Source organism: Schistocerca cancellata, chromosome 2 (assembly GCF_023864275.1).
Source record: "Schistocerca cancellata isolate TAMUIC-IGC-003103 chromosome 2, iqSchCanc2.1, whole genome shotgun sequence".
Lineage (NCBI taxonomy): Eukaryota > Metazoa > Arthropoda > Insecta > Orthoptera > Acrididae > Schistocerca > Schistocerca cancellata.
The window spans coordinates 973,854,833-973,881,015 of record NC_064627.1 but is presented as its reverse complement, the minus strand read 5'-3'; the positions used below and the strand labels follow the sequence as shown (position 1 = coordinate 973,881,015).

The 26,183-nt window shown below is 42.5% G+C and overlaps 2 protein-coding genes across 2 annotated transcripts in view; one reads left to right on the top strand and one right to left on the bottom strand.

The window, feature by feature from the left end:
* LOC126162943 (alsin) overlaps window positions 1-18,576 on the bottom strand; it is a 206,215-nt gene extending 187,639 nt beyond the window's left edge. The window contains exon 1 of the mRNA XM_049919775.1: window positions 16,992-18,576. Coding sequence (XP_049775732.1) covers window positions 16,992-18,328 — 1,337 coding nt within the window. The 5' untranslated portion in view covers window positions 18,329-18,576. The remainder of the gene's footprint in view (window positions 1-16,991) is intronic.
* A 99-nt stretch (window positions 18,577-18,675) lies between these two features.
* Window positions 18,676-26,183, top strand: part of LOC126162947 (nucleolar protein 10) — a 99,398-nt gene continuing 91,890 nt past the window's right edge. The window contains exon 1 of the mRNA XM_049919780.1: window positions 18,676-18,880. Coding sequence (XP_049775737.1) covers window positions 18,815-18,880 — 66 coding nt within the window. The 5' untranslated portion in view covers window positions 18,676-18,814. The remainder of the gene's footprint in view (window positions 18,881-26,183) is intronic.

Below are 26,183 nucleotides of genomic sequence, written 5' to 3'. Positions count from 1 at the left end.
AGGCCCTGGAGCGGAGGACCGTGATCGGCCAAGTGCGTTTTCGAGTTCCCGCATGGTGAATGGGGCATTATAACTTTCACAATTCGAGGAGCGGAAGTTAGGTGGCCTAGCCTCCTCTGCCTGTCTGCGGGGGAGGAAGGCAGGGTGGTAATGAGCGGAGCTCGAAACCTCTGCGAAAAAGCGGCCGAAGGCATTGGAGACGGCCTCAGGGGCCACAAGGACGTCATTCGCGACCTTCAAGCCAGAAACTGGTGAGTGGACCTTAGTGCCAGATAGCCGGCGCAGGCTACCCCAGACAACAGAAGAAGGAGTAAAACTGTTGAAGGTGCTTGTGAAAGCAGCCCAGCTGGCTTTCTTGCTTTCTTTGATAATACGACGACACTGAGCACGTAATCGTTTATAATTGATACGATTCGCCACTGTAGGGTGGCGTTTAAATGTGCGTAAAGCACGTCGACGAGCACGTAAAGCGTCTCTACATGCTGCGGTCCACCAGGGGACCGGTACGCGACGTGGAGAAGAAGTAGGGTGAGGGATGGAATGTTCAGCAGCAGCGAGAATGACTTCCGTGATGTGTGCGACCTGACGATCGCAGCTTGTGAAGGTTTGATCCTGAAAGGTCGCCCTGGAAGAGAAGAGCCCCCAGTCTGACTTGGAGATGGTCCAACTAGAGGAGCACGTAGAGGGGGTATGCTGCAGGAGATGGATAACACACGGGAAGTGGTCGCTCGAATATGTATCAGAAACGGCATACCACTCAAACCGGCGTGCAAGTTGGGGAGTACATATAGAGAGGTCTAAATGGGAATAGGTGTGAGATGTGTCCGAAAGAAAAGTAGGGGCGCCAGTATTGAGGCAGACAAGATTGAGCTGGTTGAAAAGGTCTGCTAACAAGGAGCCCCTCGGGCAGGATGCTGGAGAGCCCCAAAGGGGATGGTAGGCATTGAAGTCTCCAGTTAACAAAAATGGTGCAGGTAGCTGAGCAATAAGTTGCATCATGTCTGCCCTGGTAACGGCAGATGACGATGGAGTGTAAACGGTACAAAAGGAAAACGTAAAAGTGGGGAGAGTAATGCGGATGGCAACTGCCTGCAGGCCGGTGTGCAACGTGATGGGATCGTAGTAAATATCATCCCGGACCAGCAACATAACCCCTCCATGAGCTGGGATACCTACCACAGGGGGTAGGTCAAAACGCACAGAGGTGTAGTGTGCCAAGGCAATTTGATCGCATGGGCGTAGCTTCGTTTCCTGGAGGGCTACGACGAGCGGACGGTGCAAGCGGAGCAGCAACTTCAAGTCCTCTCGGTTGGAGCGAATGCTGCGAATATTCCAGTGAATAAGTGCCATCGTAAGAAAAGGAAGATGAAAGAAGGGGTCACCTCGAAGGCCGCTGAGGGCCTGGCTTCGAGCGAGCACTGCCGCCGCTATCAGTAGGCGGACAGTCATCGTCCATTGGGTCTATAGATTCATCGGCCATCTCGGGAGGATGGCCGGGAGGGGGAGCTTCCTCCGCCGGTGAACGGCCAGATGTACGGCTACCAGCGGTGCGGCCAGGCGAAACGGATGACAGCCTGGGGCGGCAACCGCTGGGTGGCGCAGGAGAAGAAATGCGCCGTGGCGGAGAAGGAGAACTGTGCTTCCTATGAGCCTTTTTGGAAGGACGTTTGGTGGAAGTACCGGTCGAAGGCTGGGAGGTCGAGGTACGTAGGAAGTCTGCACGGGATGGTTCCTTCTTGAAGGCCCGTGCATCTGACTTCGGGGTCTTCGTCTTAGCAGAAGCTGATGAAGGGGCTGGTGTCTGTGGGGTGATGGGAGGAAGAGGAGACGTCGACCGCGCGATCTTAGCACTGGCCGAATGGACGACCGTGGTGCTGAAGGTCAGATCGCATGTCTGGGTTGCTACCTCCCTGGTAGTCCGAGGAGAGGCGAGGACAGTACTGTATTTCCCCGCTGGGAGCAGCGCGGGCTTCCTACTAGCCAATAGCTTGCGAGTAGCCGAGGTGGACACTTTCTCTTTGACCCGAATTTCTTGGATACAGCGTTCTTCCTTATAGACAGGACAGTCGCGGGAGGATGCGGCATGGTCGCCCTGACAGTTCACACAACGAGGAGACGGAGGTGGACAGTCACCCTCATGGGCATCCCTGCCACAAGTGACACATTTAGCCGCATTGGAACAAGACTGTCGAGTGTGATTGAAACGCTGACACTGGTAGCAGCGCGTAGGTGTCGGGACATAGGGGCGAACAGAAATAACCTCGTAGCCCGCCTTGATGCGCGATGGCAGCTTAACACTATCAAAGGTCAAGAAAAGTGTCCGGGTCGGTACAAGGTCATTGTTGACCTTTTTCATGACCCTATGGACAGCCGTCACACCCTGCTCAGCGAGGAAAGATTGAATCTCCTCGTCAGTCAATCCGTCGAGGGAGCTAGTATAGACTACACCACGAGACGAATTCGAAGTTCGGTGGGCCTCCACCCGGACAGGGAATGTGTACAGGAGTGTGGCCCGAAGCAGTTTTTGTGCCTGAAAGGCACTCTCAGTTTCTAGTAATAAGGTACCGTTACACAACCTGGTACAAGATTTGACAGATCCGGCTATGGCATCTACGCCCTTCTGGATAACGAAAGGGTTGACAGAGGAAAAATCCTTTCCGTCCTCAGATCGAGAAACGACGAGGAACTGTGGGGCAGGCAGTAGTACTTTTGTCACTGGTGGCTGGTCACGTTTCCGTTTTTGGGCAGAAGTCGAGAGAGATGGAGTAGAATCCATTGCGGAGGAATCCCCCATGATTGCCAGTGTCTCCGATGGCGCGCTCCTTCCTTGTGGGGACCCTCTCAGAGGGCACTCCCGCCTTAGGTGAATGTTTACACCTCAGGTCACATCTCCCGAGAAACAGACGGAGGGACCAATCGGCATGGTCAGAAGGTATCAGCTCAGGCAATCACCCCTCCCCGGGCCTGGCCTTTACCAGGGGGTACGCGCGTGCCTTACATGTCTACCCAGGGCGGGGAATTACGCGTTACCCCGTCACCGGCTAGGCGTGCGAACGCGTGGGTCGGCCTTCAGGCACGCACAGGGAGGAAGGAAGAAGAGGAAAAAGAGAGAGAGGGAGAAAGAGGACAGACTGTCTCAAACGCCGAGGCGGAGACCAGAGAAGGCAAGGAGAAGAAGGCAATGAGAAGGCAAGGAGAAGAAGGCAATGAGAAGGCAAGGAGAAGAAGGCAATGAGAAGGCAAGGAAAAGAAGGCAATGAGAAGGCAAGTAAAAGAAGGCAATGAGAAGGCAAGGAAAAGAAGGCAAGGAGAAGAAGTCAAGGAAAAGAGTAAGGAAGACAGTGAGGTGGAGATGAACAAAGAAAGGAACCAACCAAAGGAAGGAAGAAACGAGAAGTGAAAAACCAAAAAGACCACAATTATAGGTCGTGGAACCGTCCGTCTCCGGACGCAGGCGCTAACTACCCCCGTGAGGGGGATGGACTCCTTTTAGTCGCCTCTTACGACAGGCAGGAATACCTCGGGCCTATTCTAATCCCCGGACCCGCAGGGGGGGCCATGGTGTTCAAACACAGCAAGGCAGCTGTACAGTGTCCAGTCTGCCCTACTCAGCACCCATTGTGGTGGGTTGCTTTCAGGCACAATTCTGTGTAGCAGGTGAATTCAGATTGTGAAGTGATCACTTGTCATTGGGCAGTGTTTGTGAGGGCTGGAGAGCATACGGAGAGATTGGCAGTGCTGAAGAGCCTGCTCTTTACAACATTCAACAGACATGTTTGTGATCATATAAGAAGGCTCTAGATTTGGGGAGATGGTTGTGGAGCTCCAAAGCACATTGTGTGCAAGAAAAACATCACATAGGAAGAATGATTGGGGTTCGGCATTAAGGGTTCAGTGAGAGCCTCTTCGTATAAGACTAAATGTGAGGGCACGTAAGGGAAGATATTGTCAAGCTAAAATGCAAAAGCATCAATATAGCCACTACTTTTAGGATAGTGGTTAGCGAAGAGCTGGGACTGTAATGTGTTGTTTGCCAAACTAGCCTCTTCTCCTTTAGCTCTTTCACCACGAAGATCATCCTTTATGTGGAGGATGTAGCTCAAGAGGCATCAGACCACATATGAAGTGTCTCCTAGAGACACATACACATTGGTCTTCCCCTACCTAATAACTGTAGTTCCATTATGTGTCCTGAATCCACTGACATTTCACTGTAAAATGGGAACCCCCTTAGTGGTGATGTTTTTCTTTGCCTTACCCCTGTCATTCCTCCATAGTGGGGACTCTGCAGTGGAAAGTGGGATATTAAGGGACTTGCCAGTTCCTTCAGACAGACATTACCATACTACCAATGATCTATCAGACAGGACCAAGGTCACATGGCCTCAAGATTTTGGACCTGATTGTTCCGGTTTTTTGTTTTTGTCCCAATCTTGGATTATGGGTATGTTGGTAAAGAGGTTTTAATATAAATATTTTTCTGGTTCTCATTTTCTATCTGCCATGGGGTGTGAAATTCTTCCTGACATTAGATTTTGCTGCCGCCTTTATTTTAGATATAGGAAAGCTTGATTGTTCAACCAGTGATGCAGGTTTCAAGGTACATTCACAGCTGAAGGTGGTTGTGCTCCATTCAGCTGTCAATGTCTGGAGTCAATACCACTCTTTTTGTAAAGTCTGCTTCAATGCTAAGGGGAATGATTTCATGAATGTAGGTGGCTCTTTGGCATAAATACCTTCTTTGTCTCAGAGTTGTTGTTGCTGTGGTCTTCAGTCCTGAGACTGGTTTGATGCAGCTCTCCATGCTACTCTAACCTGTGCAAGCTTCTTCATCTCCTGCGAACCATGCAGAATGAGCACTCCTGAAAGAAAGGATACTGAGGAGACATGGCTTAGCCACAGCCTGGGGGATGTTTCCAGAATGAGATTTTCACTCTGCAGCGGAGTGCGCAGGAGAGCTTCTGTAAAGTTTGGAAGGTAGGAGACGAGATACTGGCAGAAGTGAAGCTGTGAGGACCGGACGTGAGTCGTGCTTCGGTAGCTCAGATGGTAGAGCACTTGCCCGCGAAAGGCAAAGGTCCCGAGTTCACGTCTCGGTCGGGCACACAGTTTTAATCTGCCAGGAAGTTTCAATCCATATTTGTCTGTGAATAATTTTGGTAGCTTCCATGGTCGACTGCCATACCCTCATTATATCTGTAACATTCATTTTCTCATTTGATGTTCATAACTGATCAAAGCCTTTGTCCTTGAAAGTGCTCCAATTTCTTGGTGTTGAAGGTTGTGAGACTAGCATGGATTCTGTTTTCAATCTCACTTTCAGAAGGGCAGTGTTCTAAAAGTGTGCTTCCAAAGTAAGAAAAGTATTCTACTGGCTCCAGATGTACACAGACCATAGTCTGTGCAGGCAATTGCAGATGATACAGACATTGCAATAAATAGAAAGTCAAGCATAGATTTATAAATGGCTGCTAATTAAATTTTCACTGACATTAATAAATGGTTTAAAGCTAATTCACTGTCATTAAACATCGAAAAGACCTGCTATAAGCAGTTCAGAACCTGTAAGAGATTTTGTTCTAGTGTGTGTATAATGTATGAAGATATGCAAATCGAAGAGTTTGACAGTGTCAAATATCTGGGATTACAGATCAGTAATAAATTCAGTTGGGAAGGGCATACCACAAAATTGCTGAAGCACCTAAACTAGTCTGTATTTGCTGTGAGAATTATGTCAGATGTAGTAGATATAACTATTTAAAAAACTTGAATACTTTGATTACTTTCATTCTATTATGTCGTACGGGTTCATATTTTGGGGTCAAACCAAGCAAAAGTTTTTAGCATGCTAAAGTGTGTAATAAGACTCAATTGTGGTGCAAGTTCAAGAACTTCTAGATATCTGTTCAAGGAACTTGGTATGCTAACCAATAATTATCAGTATATTTATTCCTTAATGAAATTTGTTCCAATAAAACATCTCTGTTTCCAACCAATTGCTCGATACATAGTATCAATACTAGGAATAACAACAATCTTCATAAAGACCTAAAATCACTTACCTTGGTTAAAAAACAAAGGGTCCAGTACCCAGGAACACACATTTTCAATAAATTGCCAGTAACCATTAAAAACTTGGTTTCAGATACAGCACTGTTCAAACAGAGTTTGAAAAACTTTTTGATAGGCAACTCCTCCTGCTCTATAGTTTAATATCTTAACAGGTACTGTCAGGCCAAGTTAAGTAAAAATGTCTGTTAGATTTCAGTTTAGATAGCACTTGGCCACATCAGTCAAGATTAGATATTTTGTGTATGATAAATTTATTAAAAATTCATAACTATGTTCCATTCTGACAATGTATTAATTTTGTAAATACTAGGAGTTCCAGTTTACTGTAATGTATTCACATATTTTGTCCATCTCCTGACAAATGATAAGGGTAATGAATATTATATACAGATGGTTTATGTTTTTTATGTTATGCTTTTTTGTGTGTTCCACACCCACGAGGATCATTTCATTTTTGTGTCTATGGAACAAAAACTGAATCTAATCTAATCTAATCTAATCTAATCTAATGGACAGGTTGTGCAAGCACTTTAGTTTTCTAGTAGTTCACAGTCCCGTCAAATTGCTTATATGCTCTCCTGAAGCAGCTGAATAACATGCTCCACGTACAACAGCAAGTGTGGAAACTAGATAATGTTTTTATGGAGAAATCAAGCCAGCCAGATTTGGCTCAAAAAGGTTGACTGAGCTCATCCAGATAACAGAGGTGTAATATGCAAATGACAAAATATCTCTGGTTCATCCACCTAATTAGCTGAAACTGTTATTCATCACTGAACTGTAATCCCAGACATTTTCCACTGTCAACCTCTTCGATCTGCATGTCTTCATACATTATACACATGCTGGAACGAAATCTGTTACAGGTTCTGAACTGCTTATAGCAGGTCTTTTCGAAGTTTAATGACGGTGAATTAGCTTTAAACCATTTACTAATGTGAGTGAAAATTTGATTAGCAGCCATTTAAAAATCTGTGCTTGACTTCCTATTTATTGCAATGTCGGTATCATTTGCAGCAACTGCTCACACAGACTATGATCCTTTTACCTCTGATATGCATCTGGAGCCAATAGAACACTTTTCTTACTTTGGAAGCATTCTCTTAGAACACTGCACTTCTGAAAATGAGGTTGAAAATAGAATCCATGCTAGTCACACAACCTTTGGATGCCTCTCCCACTAGGTATTCCTGAATAATGATGTACAGAGAAGTGCTAAACTAATGGTGTTCCGGATGGCAGTTGTCTCAGTCCTGCAGCGTGGGATCAAAAATTTAACTCAATACTGCTGCAACAACAAGAAATTGGAGCACTTTCAAGGGCAAAGACTTCAATCAGTTATGGACACCACATGGGAAAATGAATGTTACAGATCTTATGAGGGTATGGAAGTTGAGCATAGAGGCCACCATAATTATTCACAGGCAAATATGGATTGGTCTCATCCAGCAATATAGTGATGACAGGCTTCTGTAACACTGAGGGCTAACTCAGTGTTCCCTCCTCCACCTACTCTTCCTCCCAAAAAAAGCACTGCAAGGGTCAGATGGTCAGCTCAGAAAGAACTAATACTGCAGATACTATGCATCATAGGTCCTCTATGAGGGAGCCTTTCAGTTTGTCAGAAGACGACGAGTAAGTAACTTCTTGAAACATTGCTTCAAGTCAATGCTGCTACTCGACTTAAGTCTAGAACAGGGTCAGCAGCAGTCACAGCGGTGTTTCTCTACTGCTATTGTTATTGTTATTTATCAAAGTCAGAAGAAAATACAATACATGGCATTTACCATTAAAAACAAAAGAGAGAAAGAATTATTAAAGTACACCACTGTTGCCCAAAATCTTTCAACAACAATTGCATTCAAAAGTCACGAACAGAAGATTTTCTTTTGCACAACACACAGGTCGTTGTTGGCAGACCAGTAGATCTTCCATGGTGTGTTCTCTGCATTCACAGTTAGTGGTAACCACAGGGAAGTGCCATTTCTGGATGTTACTCCTTGATCTTCCAACTCCACACTGAAGGCGGTTGAGTGATCTCCACAGGTTACACTCCTGATCATGCCAGGGGGAGAGGGAGGTAAGGTTTCTGGAGAGGGCGGGCCAGTTGAGTTATTCTCAACTCAATAAATCCACAGTTGTTCCCAACACTGAAGTGGTCTAGAGGAAACTACTTCTGGACCTCAACCTTGTGGCTGCTGGAAAGTGCTCATAGTGGAGGATGTCAAATTAAACCCCTTCAGCCCTCTAGTTTCCAACCTTATTTTATTTGACAACCAGTTTCAGTATTTTGCTACATCATCTTCAGGCCCCTGACCAACTTGTAGGAACATTTCACCTCAGTTGTGACCAAAACAGGAGCCAGCAATACTGGTAGTAGTAGATTTTTGCATCAGCAGATGATGGTTGATCTACTAATACCAGTATTACTTAACCCTGTTTTGATCACAACCGAGGTAGAATATTCCTACACGTAAGTCAGGGGCCTGAAGATGGTGTAGTAAAATGCTGAAACTTGTTGCCAAATAAAATAAGGTTGGAAACTAGATGGCTGAAAGGTGTTTAATTTGACATCCTGCACTGAACAGCCAAGTCCTGGAACTATCTCTAAAAGGATGGACATACAGAGAATATCTGGTTGTGCTATGCCTACAAGCTGGTGGATTTTTACAAGTGGTGCAGTTTTCAAACATTCTCTAAGAGGCCTACACATTTTGTTAGTGCTTTGCAAACTTTGTTTGCATGAGTAGCTTTATACTAGACTGAGTATGCATACTCTGCAGCACTGTAACATGTTGCTACTTCCGACACGCTCAGGGTTTGTGGTCAATAGCCCCATGTACTATCACTGTTCTTGCAGAGGATATTATTTATGACTTCCACCTTTGTTCTCATATTCTTGCAGTGCTGCTTGTACAGCAGTGTGCAATACAGAATGACTCCACTGCTCATAGGTAGGCAACACGTCAGTTTCACATAGCCAGTGGGATGATACTTTCACATAAGCTACGTGAGATGAGAAAACTAATTTCTAGTTCCAAGATATAAACCATTTTGTTCATCCTTGCTGTCATAAACATTTGACAAATTACGATTAGGTTGGAATCTAACAGCACAGCTTGAACTGTTGCAAGAGAAATGCCCAGCAATTAAATATATAGTCTTTGTTGTCACAAATATTTGACATTTTTTTTCCAAGCATGTTACAAATTGTATGAGGTTGTGGTTAGGTTGGAGTGTGACAGTCTAGTCACGAGTTGGTGAAGGTAGCAAATGTGGAAGCTAAAAAAATCTGGTTGTGGGGACAGACTGATCTGTAGCTTAGCCCAAGATTCAGGTCAGCTTGGAATGTGATAGTTTGATTGTGAGGTGGCGAAGCCAATGAATGTGAAAGCTTAAGTACCTGGTTGTGGTGACTGACTGAACTGCCCAACGTCTAGGTTAAGTTGCAATACAACTGTTTTACTCAAATAATCTTTGCTCTCACAGATATTTGTTTCTTCCAAATATTTCACAAGTTACACGGTTATCATTAGGTTTGGACCTAATGACACAGCTTGAATTACCATGGAATGGGGTGAGATTGATCACTTCTACTTGAGTTTTGATCACTAATGCTTAAGGGAGTTCAATTCATTAGCATAAAAATTAATGTTCATAAAAATAAGTTGAAGGGATTCAGAAAAAGCTCTCTATGTGTTTTTCTTCATTTCTCATAAAGCATAAAAAAATTAAATATGGGCGATCAATCTTACACCTATTTTGGGGTGATATTGACCAGATTGCTTGTACAGCATGAAACTACAGTACCAGTGACCAAAAGTGATCAACGTTAACCTCACACAGTTCGGTCCAGCCATTTCTGTGATATAGCAAAAAATGTAAATGGGGTGCGATTGAGCGGAGGAATAAATATGTTCCAAGTTATATTTAAAGATATATTTAATATAGGTAATATGGTTTTTTACTGACAGGGTACTATAAAAACTAGTTTCATATGTAGCAGTGTTTTCCTGCAGAACGCCTAAATTTTCATTAGGCTCAGTGTATGTATTTACATGAAACAAAAACACATGGAACAGTAAATAATTTGGAAACAAAAACAAAATAAACTACAGTAAATAAAACTGAAACAAATGTAGCCTACACAAATTAAGTTCCTTTTAACAATCTTTAACATTAATGTTGGTTGTAAAGGTATGTTTGAGATGGTCACCACCTGCAACAGAAGGAACTGGCAGAAACACTAAAATTACCTTCATTGCCACTACATATACATCATCTTTTTCAGCTCAGAACACTTTCTGGGAATCACCAGGTTTTCTCACTCCCATCACTTTTACTACCCCTTCATCCAACACTTCCGGAAAAATGCAAACAAATCTAAACTCTGTTTTTTTTCCTACTACCCTGAAAGAATTTCGCCGACACAAATGAACCCTGCTTCACATTACCAGTACTGGAATTTCCATCTGGTAATTCACAGACCTGTTCCATTAATTTTTCTTCTTCACTTTCAGCTGCCGTCTGATCACCATCTGATTCCTCAGTAGCAGGTATTTCATGTTCTTCATCACTGCTCTCTACAGTGACACTCTTACCGGGCTCAACCATCAATCTTTTTCCGCAATGCCGGGACATGTAGCCAGAATTTTCATCACCATAACACCTTTTCTTCAGAAACTATGTCAGGGAGTCATTTATTTTTTCCTGTAAATCTTCTGTGTCTTCACTTTCCTTGGGTAATTTCTGGAGTACACAATGAGGGTTAAATGGTACCAACCCACATGCTAAAAATCCTGCAGTAAGATTGTGTTTAACTCCACTTTTTTTCTGCTGCTCCATTTTAGGAGAACTTCCTGTAAATTTTCTGTCTCTTCACTTTCCTTGGGTAATTTCTGGAGTACACGCTGAGGGTTGAATGGTATCAACCCACATGCTAAAAATCCTGCAATAAGACTGTGTTTAACTCCACTTTTCTCCTGCTGCTCCGTTTTAGGAGGAACTTCATACATGGTGTTTTTAAGGCTTTGGCCAATAATGATGGAAAGTCTTTCTTTCGTAAGCCAGTGTTTTCGTGGAAAGCCTAATATCTGTCGAGAATCTTCCGCCATGCCATCTTCAAGGGCCAGGAGAAGGCCACATCCAGAGACTGACAAAGATTTGTGGCATTTGGTGGCATACAAACAAATTTTATGGTATTTGTTTCACAGAGTCTGAGGACTTCTGGAATGAAGTGGGTTGCCAAGTTGTCCCCAAGAACTTTAACACCATCCAAACGTCTGGCATGTGGCAAAAATGATGACTCAAACCAGTCGGTAAATGTCGCCATGTCAATCCATCCATGTGATGTTCGACTTTAGCAAGCCACAGAAGCACGGCATGGACTGGTGCAGCAAGGATGACCTCTAGGGCCATTCTCTAACCACAACTTCTGGAGATGCTGACTTCTATAGATGATATAAGGAGGGAGCAAGTCACCAGTTGCTGAGCCACACAACATAATGGTTGTTGACGATTTGGAGTGATTGCAGACTTTTTCGGGGTACTTGGTTCCACGTCTGTAGATCACTAAAAACTTCCCAGGATCATCACTGACATTGGTTTCATCACAATTAAATATGTTAGCTGGAGGCACATTCACAAGAGTCTCTTTCAGATTGTCAAAACATGCAATGACAATTTCAGGTGAGACACTAGCACGGGACACTGTAATGTTAGATGCTAGATGCAGCCCTGCAAAATGTTTATGTCACTGTAAGACACAATTAACCCAATCTTTACCTGGGAGATTATCTGTGAATTTAGTGCACACTCTGCCTTGTTCATCCAGGAAAGAATTAACAAACATTTTTAAATCTAATGAAGCCAACGGGAATCCCCTGGGGGCACACTTAACAAGAGCTGTCAGAAATGCTATTTCTTCATCTTGGGTAAGCACTGTCTGAGCATCTGAGCACCAGATTTTTTTAAATTCTAAGTCCATGGTATTTGTTATATAAAGTACCATATGCTAATTTGTGCTATGTAGCTGCTTTCCTCAATGACATATTGTTGTCAATCACATCTTTTAAAGGTGCCTCAACTTGGGATTCTGAGTAATTACTATAGATTAGATTAGATTAATACTAGTTCCATGGATCATGAATACGATATTTCGTAATGATGTGGAACGAGTCAAATTTTCCAATACATGACATAATTAAGTTAATTTAACAACATACTTAAGTTAATATATCAACTTTTTATTTTTTTGTGTTTTTTTATTATTTTTATTTTTTACACTCTACAACACAGGGCACGTTTATATGTTCTTCCTATTTTAAATCACTGGAAGTGTAAACATTCTGTATTTGCACTAATAGTAAAATTGCTTTAAATTGAAGGGTTCCCAATATTATATCAAGTATATTTATCCAGCAGAGAATTTTTGTGATGCCATGATCAATCTCACCCGATGCAGATTTAGAGGTTATAGTCAGAAAACTGACTTATCATAAAAATATTAATAAACAGTGCTAAATGACCAAGGAATAACAATTCTAAACATAATATTTAAACAGCAGTACATCTAAATCAAATTTAACTTACATGCATTCATAAATAGGTCAGTGGAAAAACACAAAAAATTCACTGAACTTCAAGATGTGCTTCCCTCTAAACTGTAAGTATCACTCGATATCCAAGATGGTCATCACTTTCAAAGATAGTTTACAAATACTGCCAACACTAAAAAAGAAAAATAGCTGTACTTGTTAGTTTGGAATTTATTTTCAAATAGAAAGTTGAACAGTGATCAATCTCACCCTCCAAGGTCAACTCACCCCACTCCATGGTAATTACCTTGGTTGTCAAAATATTTTCCTATTTCATTTGAATGTGTTATGGTTTTCAAGGTAGTGATATACTGACATGAGAATATGACAAAATGCCTTTGAAACAAGTCATCTGTCTGCTGCTCTCACATTGGCTGCCCTCTTTCCTTCCCATCATAGCTCATGGCATGTGCTGACATCACTGCAGCAAAAAATATGTAAGTACATCACTGGCTATGATCTAGACTTGTGCCCTGCTAGCTGATAATTCAAGAGGATTTGAAAAGTGAAATTTTGTGAGGAAGCCTTGGAGATTGTTGCAGTTCTACAGAGATGCCAACTGAACAAACTGAGTTCCCTAAATGAGCATGAGATTAATTCCTAGGACTGCAGAGCTCCTTAAAGATATCTGACAAGTTGCTCCTATGGATCCTGGTATATAGGACAAACATTTAATTTTTTTTACATTCACACAGGTTAAGATCTAAAAAAAAAAAAAAATCAGCATTTCGTGATTGTATTAAGGCAGTTTGAAGTTGTGGCAGTTATTTAACATTTTAATTCTGATTCTTTAAATTTTGTCGCTATTTTGTTCATGCTTAAGTGCCTTTGTTTTGATTATTGTTCCACCTCTGGATATAAAATGTAACAAGTAAGTTTGGATCAGTCAATTTCTTGCTCACATACTGTCCATTTGCACATCTGCAATTTTGTTTCCAGATGTACTTTCCTGTAGTTTCTTATAAAAATTGCTGGTAGTCTAGGAGACCAATGACAGATGTCGTGTTCAAGTGGCACAACCTTTGATCTTTTTCTATAGCAGCCAATGTGTTTAGATATGTTTGTGTAGGCTGTCAGGATGGCCACTCTGACCACCTCATGCTGAGCAGACAGGTTCACTAGTGGCGAGCAGGAAATAAATTCAGTTATATCATGCTGCAACCAGATTCATTTTTTCCATCTTGTACACAGTATAGTGATGCTCCTGGCTCATGCCCAGTTGGCAGGATAAGTGTCAAACACATCGTCCTTGGTGGCAGTTCGTTGCCACTGCAGCCACAAACTGCACAGCAAGGCTCAAGAGCAGAGCGTTCTTGCTGAGCAGGAAGCTCAGTGGCAACTAGTACTGAGTCAGTGCTGGTGAAGCAGCTGTACTTTATGACCACACAGCAGGTAGGTTGTGATGACAGCCTGCCTGGCAACAGGTTGTGGTGAAGGTGATATCATATGGGGAACGAACTCTGTCCATGACCTATGGTTGGAAGTTATCGCTAAGTGGGTCGGTGGCTACTAGCATCCCATTTCAACCCCCAGACCCATCAGTGTGTGATGCACCCTGTATGGCAAGCAGTCCTGTTGAACAATGCTGATTGACATTGATAGCTGAAACAGTGGAGGGTGACTGAGTGATGATGCTTCTGTGGACCACACAGCTGTAGCCCTTGCTACAATAGTTGCCAACTCAATTTCATTTTCCAGCTGGGCAGGTGCCATTTATATACACCTTGACCCAGGTGTCACAGTAACACTGTTGCAATGCTGAAATGGCATCCTTAATTTTAGTAAAACTACTGGTTACTGATTAGGTGGTTGTACCAACACATTAGGGCCACATGGAGTGGAGTAATTGTGAAACAGCTGCAAGCTGTGGTGGATATGTGGTCATCAGGCAGTGCACATTAGAGCTGGCTATCTGCCACTAAAGACTGCATTAGGCACACTAATCATGTGCTTTTGGAAGCTGTTGTGAGGTAGGCTGTCAGCAGAACCTACTCACTGTGTGGTTGTGAAGTGCAGCTGCTTCATCAGCACTGACTCAGCACCAACTGCCGCTGAGCTTTTTGCCCAGCAAGAGCACTCTGCTCCTGAGTCTTGCTGTGCAGTTTATGACTGCAGCTGGGATCCTGGCAAGGGGATAACAGAAGCGTCCGATTCCACCCCTCTGATTTGACAAATAATGTCACCAATATGGTGGAACCGACCATTCACAACTCCCATACCGCTCCTATGATGTCATCATGTAAACATGACAACAAACACGAAAATAGATCCAAAAACCACAAAACAGATATTCCTCCAAAAATATAATGAAACTAACGGGACAAGCGGGGGAAATTGGGGGTTTCTGGGTGGGGACAAACTAAATATAAAAACAGGCCACTACGCCAAACAACAAAAAACACTAAAATAACAAACCCCACAACCTTCCCAAATTCACTACACACAAAAACCACTGGAATCAATCACTTCCTTTGACCGATATAGGTCAACAGCAACTACCGATACCACAATATAAATCTCAAAACTTTCACCACCACCACCCTTAATCCTACCACAAAAACACCACCTAAAAAATCAAAACTGGTATCTAACACTTCCCTTGAACTATATAGGTCAACAGCAACAACCGATACCACACTATAAATGTCAAAACTTTCACCACCACCACACTTAATACTACCAATCTCTCGCATGTCCAACCTAGACTTTTTGAACCAGGAACCTCATCTAATGGAGTGCCATAAGTTATCCTTATGATATCTCCACATATAGCCGTCCCTGGTCAGAGATGCTGGAACTTTAGTAAGCCTCATTTTGTCATGACACTCTGAACACTTCACGACTTCAGCCAACAGGCCGAATAGCTGAAGAAATTTTATTAGAGACAACACACTGTCCCCCCATCATCGCCGACAACCGAAAACTGTTGACCTTATCAGTCATATCCATACCTACCAAAGACATAAACAAAGCCAAAATTCACACTCAACGAACAGAAAAAAAAACTGCAATAACGTCGACATAACAAAATTGTTAACTCACTGAAAAATATTCCGCTGAAAGCACAGTAACCACTGATACCACACACGTGCAATGCTACCACGCAAATGAACCCCATACGCCACATAACACGCTACCCATAAACACACAACCAGAGAAAACCACCGATGGCAACATTACGCCACCTATAAACGTGTCACAAATGCCAACTAAACCAAAAACATCACCTAACACACAACACATAAACACACCACCATAGAGCACCACCAATCACATCAAAATGACACTTACAAACACGCCACTTTCACAAACTAAACTCCATGCCGTTGTGACATCACACACCACAACAGCCTTGCATCATGGATCAAAGCCGACAGGTGGAATTGGACGCTTCCATTGATCCCTGGCAAGTACTGCCACCAAAGACCATGGATTTGACACCTATCCTGCCCAATGGGTGTGAGCCAGGAGCATCACTACACCATGTGCAAGATGAAAAAACGAATCTGGCTGCAACATGAGTATGGATGAATTTATTAATCCTCACCACAAGGGAACGTGTACCCTAAGCATGAGGTGGTCAGAGCAGCCACCCTGACAGCCTACATCTGCTCCGCCACCATCTGACAGGGAAAACATGGCATAACACTCCAGACACAGTAGCAATCCATATGAAAGAACAGGTTCAATCCAGTTTCTAAGGAAGTCAAGTTCCCTCAAGATCCCAGAATGTCACTCAAAGATGACATCTGGTCTATTGAAATTTAATTTTGTAGTTATTTCACTATCTTCAGAACACAATTTCTCAGAGAGTGGAATATCCCAAGGAGCTTTCACAGCATATGTTCATTTTTGCAGCAATTAGATATTGCACTGAGTAAGACACTACCTTTGCTAGTACTTTCAATTGCACCCATTCCCTCCCAACTCTTACTGTTACTATCATTAAGCAGAACTGTGCAGGCTTCAGTAGGCCTAAAGCAAATTTATGTAACTGTTGTGCAAATAATATAGCCTATTTCACATTATAATGTTTATCATAGTTACAATGTACGACTTGTTGGCTAATCATCATGAAGCTAGTCAAAGTACGTAGTTATTTTTAATAATAATAATAATAATAATAATAATAAAACTCAACTCCCTAAGAGATCTAATTCAAAGGAACCCCACATTTCAAATGAACTTGCTCATACAGGTGAACTGCCATACACAAAGAAGAAAGAACAAAATATATTTTGTAACTAGTTAGTAGAAAGATATTTACCTTTTTAAACACTAAAGACTATTAGTAATAGTAAGAAGTTTGATAGACTATCTCACCTTGAACTTAGTGCTGGCAGATGATCAGCATGTTTTTCTTCATCACAATTTAGATCGTCAAATATTTCAAAGTCTCCTAAACTACTTTGTACGTTTTCACTAGTTTCTGAGCCACCACTCATATGCCTCGATAGAGTAGCAACTCTATCACCAACAGTCTTGACGCCCTCATATACTAAATTTGCGACAGTTGATACATTCTGCTTTATTATACGAGATGGACGAACAAGTGATGCTTCAGCACATTCAACCAATAAGTCCTCCCCAGCACCTCCATAAGTTGAAACCCAAGACAGCTGTCTAGTCAGAAACTGTCTTGCTGCATCAGTATTTATAAAAAATTCGTTCCTCTTCTCTGCTTTAATCTCGTCACTCTTGTTTTCATTTAAAATGTCAGTTTCTTCACAAAGTATTTTCTCAGATGTTGAATCCTGACATTCAATTTCATCTGAAATTTGGTTGGTTCTTTCACACTCATTTGAATTATCATGATGGATATTCTGCTTCTGAGCTGTACACTCTCTTGAAGAAATGGATGTAGACTCATCTGATGTCCTTTTGTCATCAGCTGAGTTGTCTTTGCTTGCTGTTGATGATGAACAGTGGTCGACAATGGGCTGTTGGATGTGGAGCCCCAAGGGGCATGTATCTGACAATGACTGCTGTGACACTGGCGATACAGCACACTCACTAAGACATGATGGGCAATTTGACACGAACACTTCCTCGTCCTCATCTGATTCACCTTTCTCTGAAGGACACTTCTCTACTTTATTCACTAAAGCTAACGAAAAATCTGAACCACAGGCTACATTAATAACACGCCTGTCAAAAAACAGCACTTTCTGTGGTTCAATACTTGGTACACACAGCTGGGGATGTTCACCACACGCCCACAACTCACCATTCTCAGTTACAAACAAACAACCGTAATCTGTTGCAGAAACTTGTTTTACTTTGGCCGTATGTCCTGCAGTTTGGAAACCGTGGGCACAACATCTAGAATCTTGATTTACGACAATTTCCTCGTGATCTTCCAGATTGTGTGGAGACACCTTAAATACTCTCCCACTTTCATTAACGTAAAATAGAGTTGTAGCATTTGAAGCAATATCGACAGCTACAATACTTGTTTCTTGCAGTATCAGCGTAGTTATTTCACCTTCATGCACGATAATTCCGTGACAAACTATGCCTCCTAATGTCAAAACAAAAACGTTGTCCGAAACACAACAAATTTTTCTTATACTTACGAGCAGCTCGGGTATTCCGCTAGTAATAGACAGCTTTTCTAGTCCGTAAAAGAAATTATGTTCACTCATTCTGCCACACTCCATGCAATTGCAAGTGTACAGTGCTTACACTATACCGTGACAGACGACCGAGGTGTACACAAACAAGAACTTTGAACACTCTATCGTTACAACAATACAGTCAATTCATTTGAACTGATAAGAATCTTACTTCTTAATCAGATCATCCCACTACTCTTCCGTGTTGGGCATTACGCCTGCTGCTACCTAACATTTTCCCTTCAAAAACAAACTGATACTTTACTTTAAATTTCCGCACTGCATTCGCGAACCCTACTGTCAAAAATTTGCAACAAAAGTCTTTGGTAAAGCAGCAACATTGACAAATTCAAACTGTAATATCTCTGCCATACACTTGTTAGGTCTTCCATTGCTGATCATTGAAATATCTTTGACAGTAAGGATTTGTTGATTGTTGTTTACTGGTGGGAAGTGTGGAACACGTGCATGTGTGTGAGGTGTATTCGGGTGATTACTGATTAGTGAGACGAAGTTCAGTTACCAACTACTATGCAAGTTTCTAATCCAAATAACGTGAAGATCTACAATTTGAGTGTTGGGAAATCACTGCCGGACGTAAGTAATGTCTTCTTTATATCTAAAAGTGTTTAAATAAAGTTCGACATGCAGTTCAAGTTTACCAATATTGTTTCCGAAACGAAACTTCAAATTTTTTAACAATATGATACGGATGCCGAGAAAGTGAAATTCGATAGTTACCAGGCGAAAAATAATATAATTGAAGTAATGATATTCGATTTATCGAATAAAAAAGTAGTTTTAACCGCGTATCAGTACTTAATTTTACGAACTTCAGAAATTTAACAAATACATTTAGTAAGCTTTGACGTGATCAAGTGAAATAACGTATTTATGTCCATTTTTTAGTGCAGAGTTAAGGCACTGATAATCTTGCTATGTTTACTCCCGATGAAGTTCGTTGTGAGAAATCGGACTCAGTTTGAGAATAATAGCTGCAATGATAGATGTAACGCTGAGAATAAAGGCAGCATCTATTACCTACAACTTACTTCTCTATAGAAGGTAGGACAATATACAGCCATACAATATTTACCACCACCTTTATGGATGACAGTTGCTGACAGATAAAAACTTCGAAAAGAACTTGAAACCATTTCTACTTGCCAACGTCGTCTACGTCTTGTATGAATTTCAGAATAGATGACAGAAGCCTCCGATTCCACCCGTCTGCTTTGACCCATGACGTCACCAATATGGCGGAAACGACCATTCTCGTTTCCAATGTAACGCCTATGACGTCATTACATAAACGACAACAAACATGAAAGTACATGTGAAAGCAACACACACATCTCTCTCCAAAAATATTATCAAACTAAATGAACCAGCGCGGGAAATTGGGGGGTTTTGGGTGTGGACAAACGAAATATAAAACACACACACACACACACACACACACACACACACACACACACACACACACACGATCCCAAACCACACAAAACGAAGACATAAAAACACCACGAAATTCCCAAGTTCCGCTACACATACAATATGGACAGGAACCGGTCACTTCCACTCACCTACATAGCTCAACCGTAATAGTCAACACCACAAAATAAAAACCAACTACTACAAAAATTATAATCACACTGCAACTATCGATACCACAAAACCAACACCTAAAACAACAAAAATTGGAATCGGACGCCCCCTTGACCTACATAGGTCCACAGCAACTCACGATAACAAAAGAGAAACAGCTACGACGGAATCGAACTCTTCCCATGACCTATGCAGCTCAGATACAACTGCCGTACCAAAAAAATTGAAATCGAGTACTTTATGCAGTATTTCTGAGCCACCAAATTTTGTGTACCTTGTATGTCTACTGATACAGTGTTTTAACAGAGTCATTCTTCTCTTTGGATCTGTGATTGTAATCGGTGATTGCAATCAGTATATATCCAGTTCATTTTCACTATTACAGAGAAGGAATTAAAACCTGAGAAAACTAGAGATTTGACATCCACTGCTGGATAAAGTCTCATTTAGATTTTTTTATGGATTGTGTTTTTATTTATGCTGGCTATTCCACCCGTGTTTCTACTATGTAATTACTGTCTAGTGTCATCTACCAGTCTTATTGTTTAGATTATAGTAGATATCTTCCTTGGCCCATCTACCACAAAGCATCACCATAAATTATGTTTGGCTAAGAAGGGAAAAGTAAAGCTTTACAGAATTATAACTGCTGACTTAGTCACACTATTTAAGGAAAATGTACTGTATGGACAGTGGAAAAGTTGACTATGGGCACAGAGATGATGTGAAATTTATTTATTTTGGAAAATATTCCTACAAGATCATGAATTCAATTTTTATTTATTTATTTTACTGTGAGTCAGGCAGAATTGTAGTGGAAGCCCTGAGTACAGCTGAATAACTTCTGGGATCAAAGTATCGTGTTTCAAAAAGAGAGAAAGTTAATTCAGAGGACTGTTCCTAATTAGCATTTAAAGGAGAGCTTGAAAGAAAGAAAGACGTTGCAAAATTTTTCACAGTTTCATCAAATTTAGTTCACATGGAGAGTGAAAGGAAACAGTTGTGCTTTATATCTGTACCTTTAATAACTGAAGAGGCCTCACTGAAAAGAACTAAAAGTGTCGTATTTGTTGACTGACATCTATTGAAAGGAGCTGTTGCTACTAACCACAATAGAGCAGGATTCCACCCATCTGCTTCGACCCATGACATTATCAGTATGGTGGAAACACCTACTTCCAGCACATACAATATGGTAACCATAACACACAAACAAAAATAAAAATGACTGGAGGATATTTCACTTCAGCAATAAAATGAAACTAACAGGACAGCCACAGTAAGTAAGGTGTTTGGGGTGTAAACAATCTAAATATACAATGATACAAAAAAACAGTGACATTGCAAAACAAATATTATCTACAAAATCAAGTGAAGAACATTCCTAACATACCACATAACAGAATGAGATTTTCACTCTGCAGCGGACACAACATAACACTATAAACACAAAAACCACAAGAACTGTAAATTTCACTTGACCTATATAGCTCAAATGTAGCTTTCTATACCTAAAAACCAACATATGCAAGTTTGATACACGATACCACAAAATTTCCTTCACTTATATAGCTCAAATGAAGCCCTTGATACCCAGGATCCAACACATGCAGCTATAAGGCGTGGTATCACTATAACCCCAGCATAATTCAAATTAATCCCTTGTCACCATAAAACCAATACAGGCAACTCTGAAACATGGTATCACGAAATTACCTTCACCTGTGTGGTTCAAGCAAAGCCTTCTTTTCCTGCAGTCCAAACACAAAATTACCAGTACCACAAACTTCACACAACTTTCATAGCTCACGAGAAATCAATGACACCAAAACCCCACCAATTACTTGAAAACCCAAAAAAAACCTAATATCCACAAGGTCTTAAAATACAACGAAATTACAATAAACCAGAAACAGACAAAGGATCAAAATTACATTAACATCAAACTAACAAAAAATACTTACCAACAAAAGGCTCTGACAAAAACACCTAGGTTCTGGTGCTTTGTAATTTTTTAGACAGTACACTACCTTCTATACTTCCTCTAATGTTGGATCCTCTATTTCTGTATCTGTGGTGTAATAGAGTGGCTGCTCATTTGTGGTAGGATTGCCCTCCAAAATTCCCTTGAAGTATTCTCCTCATCTATCTAGAACATCTTGTTTATCTATCACCAAATTTCCCTCTTTGTCTTTACAAGCTGTTATTTTCGTTCTATTTTGTGGAGTTCCTTCTTTAATTTTCTTGTCGAATTTTCTGCTTTCATTCCTTGTAGTGCCCTTCCATCTCCTCTATCTTTCTCTTCATGGCTTCCCTTTTTTCCTTCTACATACCCTTGCTACCTCTATTCTCTTTTCATTATATAATGCCTGATTTGATCTATATTCCGCTGCAAGCATTTCAGCCTTGCTTCCTTTTTCTGTTCCTCTGCCTGTCTACATTTATCATCATACCAGTTGCGCTGTTGTTCTAATATCGTCTTTAATAGAGGTCCATTCTTTGTCTACATTATCTCCACCATCTTTTGTAACTTGTAACTCCTGTCTGTCTGCTCTGGTAATCCTTAACAGTAGTACTATGTTTCAGTTTTTGTATATTCCATGTCTTTATTCGGGTACTACTTCCTTTGGCAGGTGTAACAAGGTTTTGTCTCATTTTGGCTCCTACTAGGTAATGGTCAGAATCAGAATTAGCTCCTCGGAAAGTGCACACATTTTCCATATTGGATGCTGACCTCTTTCACACCAATATATGGTCTACTTGGTATGTTTCATTTGTTCCAGGTATTTTCCAAGTCCCTTTGTAGATATTTTTCCTGGAAAACAGGTACTTATTGCCTTCATCTTGTTTGCAGAAGCAAACTGGGCAATGCTCATACCATTATTATTAGTTTCAGCATTCAGACTTTCCTTACCAAAAACATTTCTTGATGCCTCTTGCTTTCCCAGTTTTGCATTATGGTCACCAAGAACTATTTTGGAACCATATTTGGGTATTCTGTCACAAACTTCCTGTAGCTGATCACAGAAGGTGTCCACAGTATCTTCATATGATTCTTCTGTAAGTGCATATACATTCACAAAGGTCACATTGTGAAATTTTCCTTTAATATGTGGAGTACATATATCCTTCTCACTGCCATAACAAATACCAAGAAATACAAAAGTCCTCAGGAATACTCATCCATCAGCAGTCCCCCCTTTGGGTCCGGGGGTAAGAATAGGCCGGAGGTATTACTGCCTGTCGTAAGAGGCGTTTCACACGTTTCGGCCTTTATGTGACGATCTCCTGTAGGGTTTGACCTCCATTCTTCAAAATTTTCCCAAAGGGTGAGACAATTGGGAAAGGGCACCTTACATGGTGCATTGTGTCCATCGTGCATTGAGATCTTTGGCCCACTTTGTCGTCATTGCATTGCAGTACCGCCCATTCTCCATCTCTTGGGCGAGGACACCTTCCTGGATGCATTCCCCACCATTCAATATGCAGTATTGCTTTTTGCATCGACGATGGCCATGGACTTTTTTGCACCTGATATCCAGCACAGTAGCCAGTCCGTTGTGGTGGGGCCGCCATCTGCACTGTTGGTTGTAGCCCCCTGACCACATAGGAATCGCTCTGCTGATGCCTGCGCCATTAACTCCCCACGTATGCCAAGGGATAGATGCCCATCACCCTGGGGCATCAGGACTCCTGGCAATGGCCATCCTGCCAGGTGGCCTTTGCTGCGGCTGGGTGGTGCCCATGGGGAGGGCCCCTGGTCGGAGTTGGTGGCATCAGAAGGATGGCACGCGATGAAATGTTGTCCATCATCTCTTGCTGGTGGTGAAACACCAGCAGACTCTAAGTGATCACGACCTCAATTCAACACACAGAAGTACGACCCCAAATCATTTCCCTCCCTGGCCACACCATGGGAGGAATGTCAGACTAAGGACGGCAGCGGATCTTATTTGCCCCGGTACCTTGTATGTTCAAGAGCTGATGGGGAATCTTTCATGCCGGTGAAGCTGCAGTTTTTTGTTGAGCATTTAGAGGCAAGTTTGGGGAGGTGGAGGGCTTGTCCAAAATGAGATCTGGGTCAGTCTTGATCATAACAGCATCCTCTGCCCAGTCACAGGTGTTACTCGCTTGTGACAAGTTGGGCGATGTTTCTGTAACCATCATGCCCCATAAGAGCTTAAATATGGTCCAGGGTATCATATTTCACAGGGACATTCTTTTGCAGTCTGACGATGAACTGAGCGCCAATTTAGAACAGCGAGGTGTCCATTTCATCTGACGTGTCCACCGGGGTGCGAGGGATAATCAGATTGCCACCGGTGCCTTCATCTTGGCCTTCAAGTGTGATACATGGCCTGAGAAGATCAAGGTGATGGTCTACTGCTGTGATTTAAAGCCCTATATCCTTCCCCCAATGCGGTGCTTTAAATGCTGTAAGTTCGGCCATATGTCTTCCCGCTGTACCTCCAGCATCATGTCGAGATTGCAGACGCCCATCTCATCCTAATATTCCATGTGCCCTGCCTCTCATCTGTGTCAACTGCAGAGAGCACCATTCGCCTTGCTCGCCAGACTTCAGGATTCTCCAGAAAGAAAGAAAAATCAGGGAGTACAAGACCCTGGATCGACTGACCTACATTGAGGCTAAGAGAAAATTTGAACGCTTGCATCCTGTGCGTATGACATCGTCCTACGCCGCCACTACAATACTGGGGCCCCCACACATTTCAGTGTGGCTCATGCTAGTTACTCGGCCATTGATTTATCAATTTGCAGCCCAGGACTTCTCCCATCTATCCACTGGAGAGCACATGACAACCTGTGTGGTAGTGACCTCTCCCCCCATCTTCTTGTCACTGCCCCTGCGTCAGGCCCGCAGACGCCTGCCCAGATAGGCTTTAAACAAGGCAAACTGGGAAACTTTCACCTTTGCTGTCACCGTTGAATCTCCCACACATGGTAACATTGATGTGATGGTTGAGCAGGTGACTACAACAATTGTTTCTGCGGCAGAAATGCGATCCCTCTCTTTAGGGTGCCCCCGGTGTAAGGTAGTCCGTTGGTAGTCGCCAGGAGTCACTGAAGCAATTAAGGAGCGTTGGCGAACTCTACAGCTACATAAGTGGCACCTTCCATGGAGCACCTCATAGCCTTTAAATGGCTCCGTGCCCGCATTTGCCAACTTATCAGATGACGAAAGCAGGAATGTTGGGAGAGATACATCTCGACCATTGGGTGCCATACATCACCTTCCCAAGTCTGGGCAAATATCAAACGTATTTTCGGGTACCAGACCCCAACAGGTGTTCCCGGTGTTACCATAAATGGCGTGTTATCTACCGACACAACTGCGATTGCCAGGCACTTTGCTCGAGCCTCTGCGTCAGAGAATTACCCCCCAGCCTTTCGTACTCTCAAATGGCGGCTGGAAGGGAACATCCTCCCATTCACTACACGCCACAGTGAATCCAATAACGCCCCATTTACAGAGTGGGGGCTCCTCAGTGCCCTTGCATATTGCACTGACACAGCTCCTGGGCCTGATCGGACCCACAGCCAGATGATTAAACATCTCTCGTCTGACTACAAGTGACATCTCCCCATCATCTTCAACCGGATCTGGTGCGATTGCGCCTTTCCATTGCAATGGCGGGAGAGCATCATCATTCTGGTGCTCAAACCCAGTAAAAACTCACTTGATGTGGATAGCTATCGGCCCATCAGCCTCACCAATGTTCTTTGTAAGCTGCTGGAATGTATGGCATGTCGGCGGTTGGGTTGGGTCCTGGAGTCACGTGGCCTACTGGCTCCATGTCAGAGCGGCTTCTGCCACGGTCGCTCTACCACTGATAATCTTGTGTCCTTCGGGTCTGCCATCCGAACAGTCTTTTCCAGACGCCCCAACACCTGGTTGCCGTCTTTTTTGACTTACATAAAGTATATGACACGACCTGGCGACATCATATCCTTGCCACAATGTATAAGTGGGGTCTCTAGAGCCCGCTCCCAATTTTTATCCAAAACTTCCTGTCGCTCTGTACTTTCCATGTCTCAAGTTGGTGCCTTCCATAATTCCATCCATATTCAGGCGAATGGAGTCCCGCAGGGCTCTGTATTGAGTGTCTCTCTATTTTTAGTGGCCATTAACGATCTAGTAGCAGCTGTTGGGCCCTCCGTCTTGTTTACCTTCTATTTATGCAGATGACTTCTGCATTTCGTACCGCTGGTCCAGTACTGGTGTTGCTAAGTGTTGCCTACAGGGAGCAGTCATGGGCTCTAGCCAACAGCC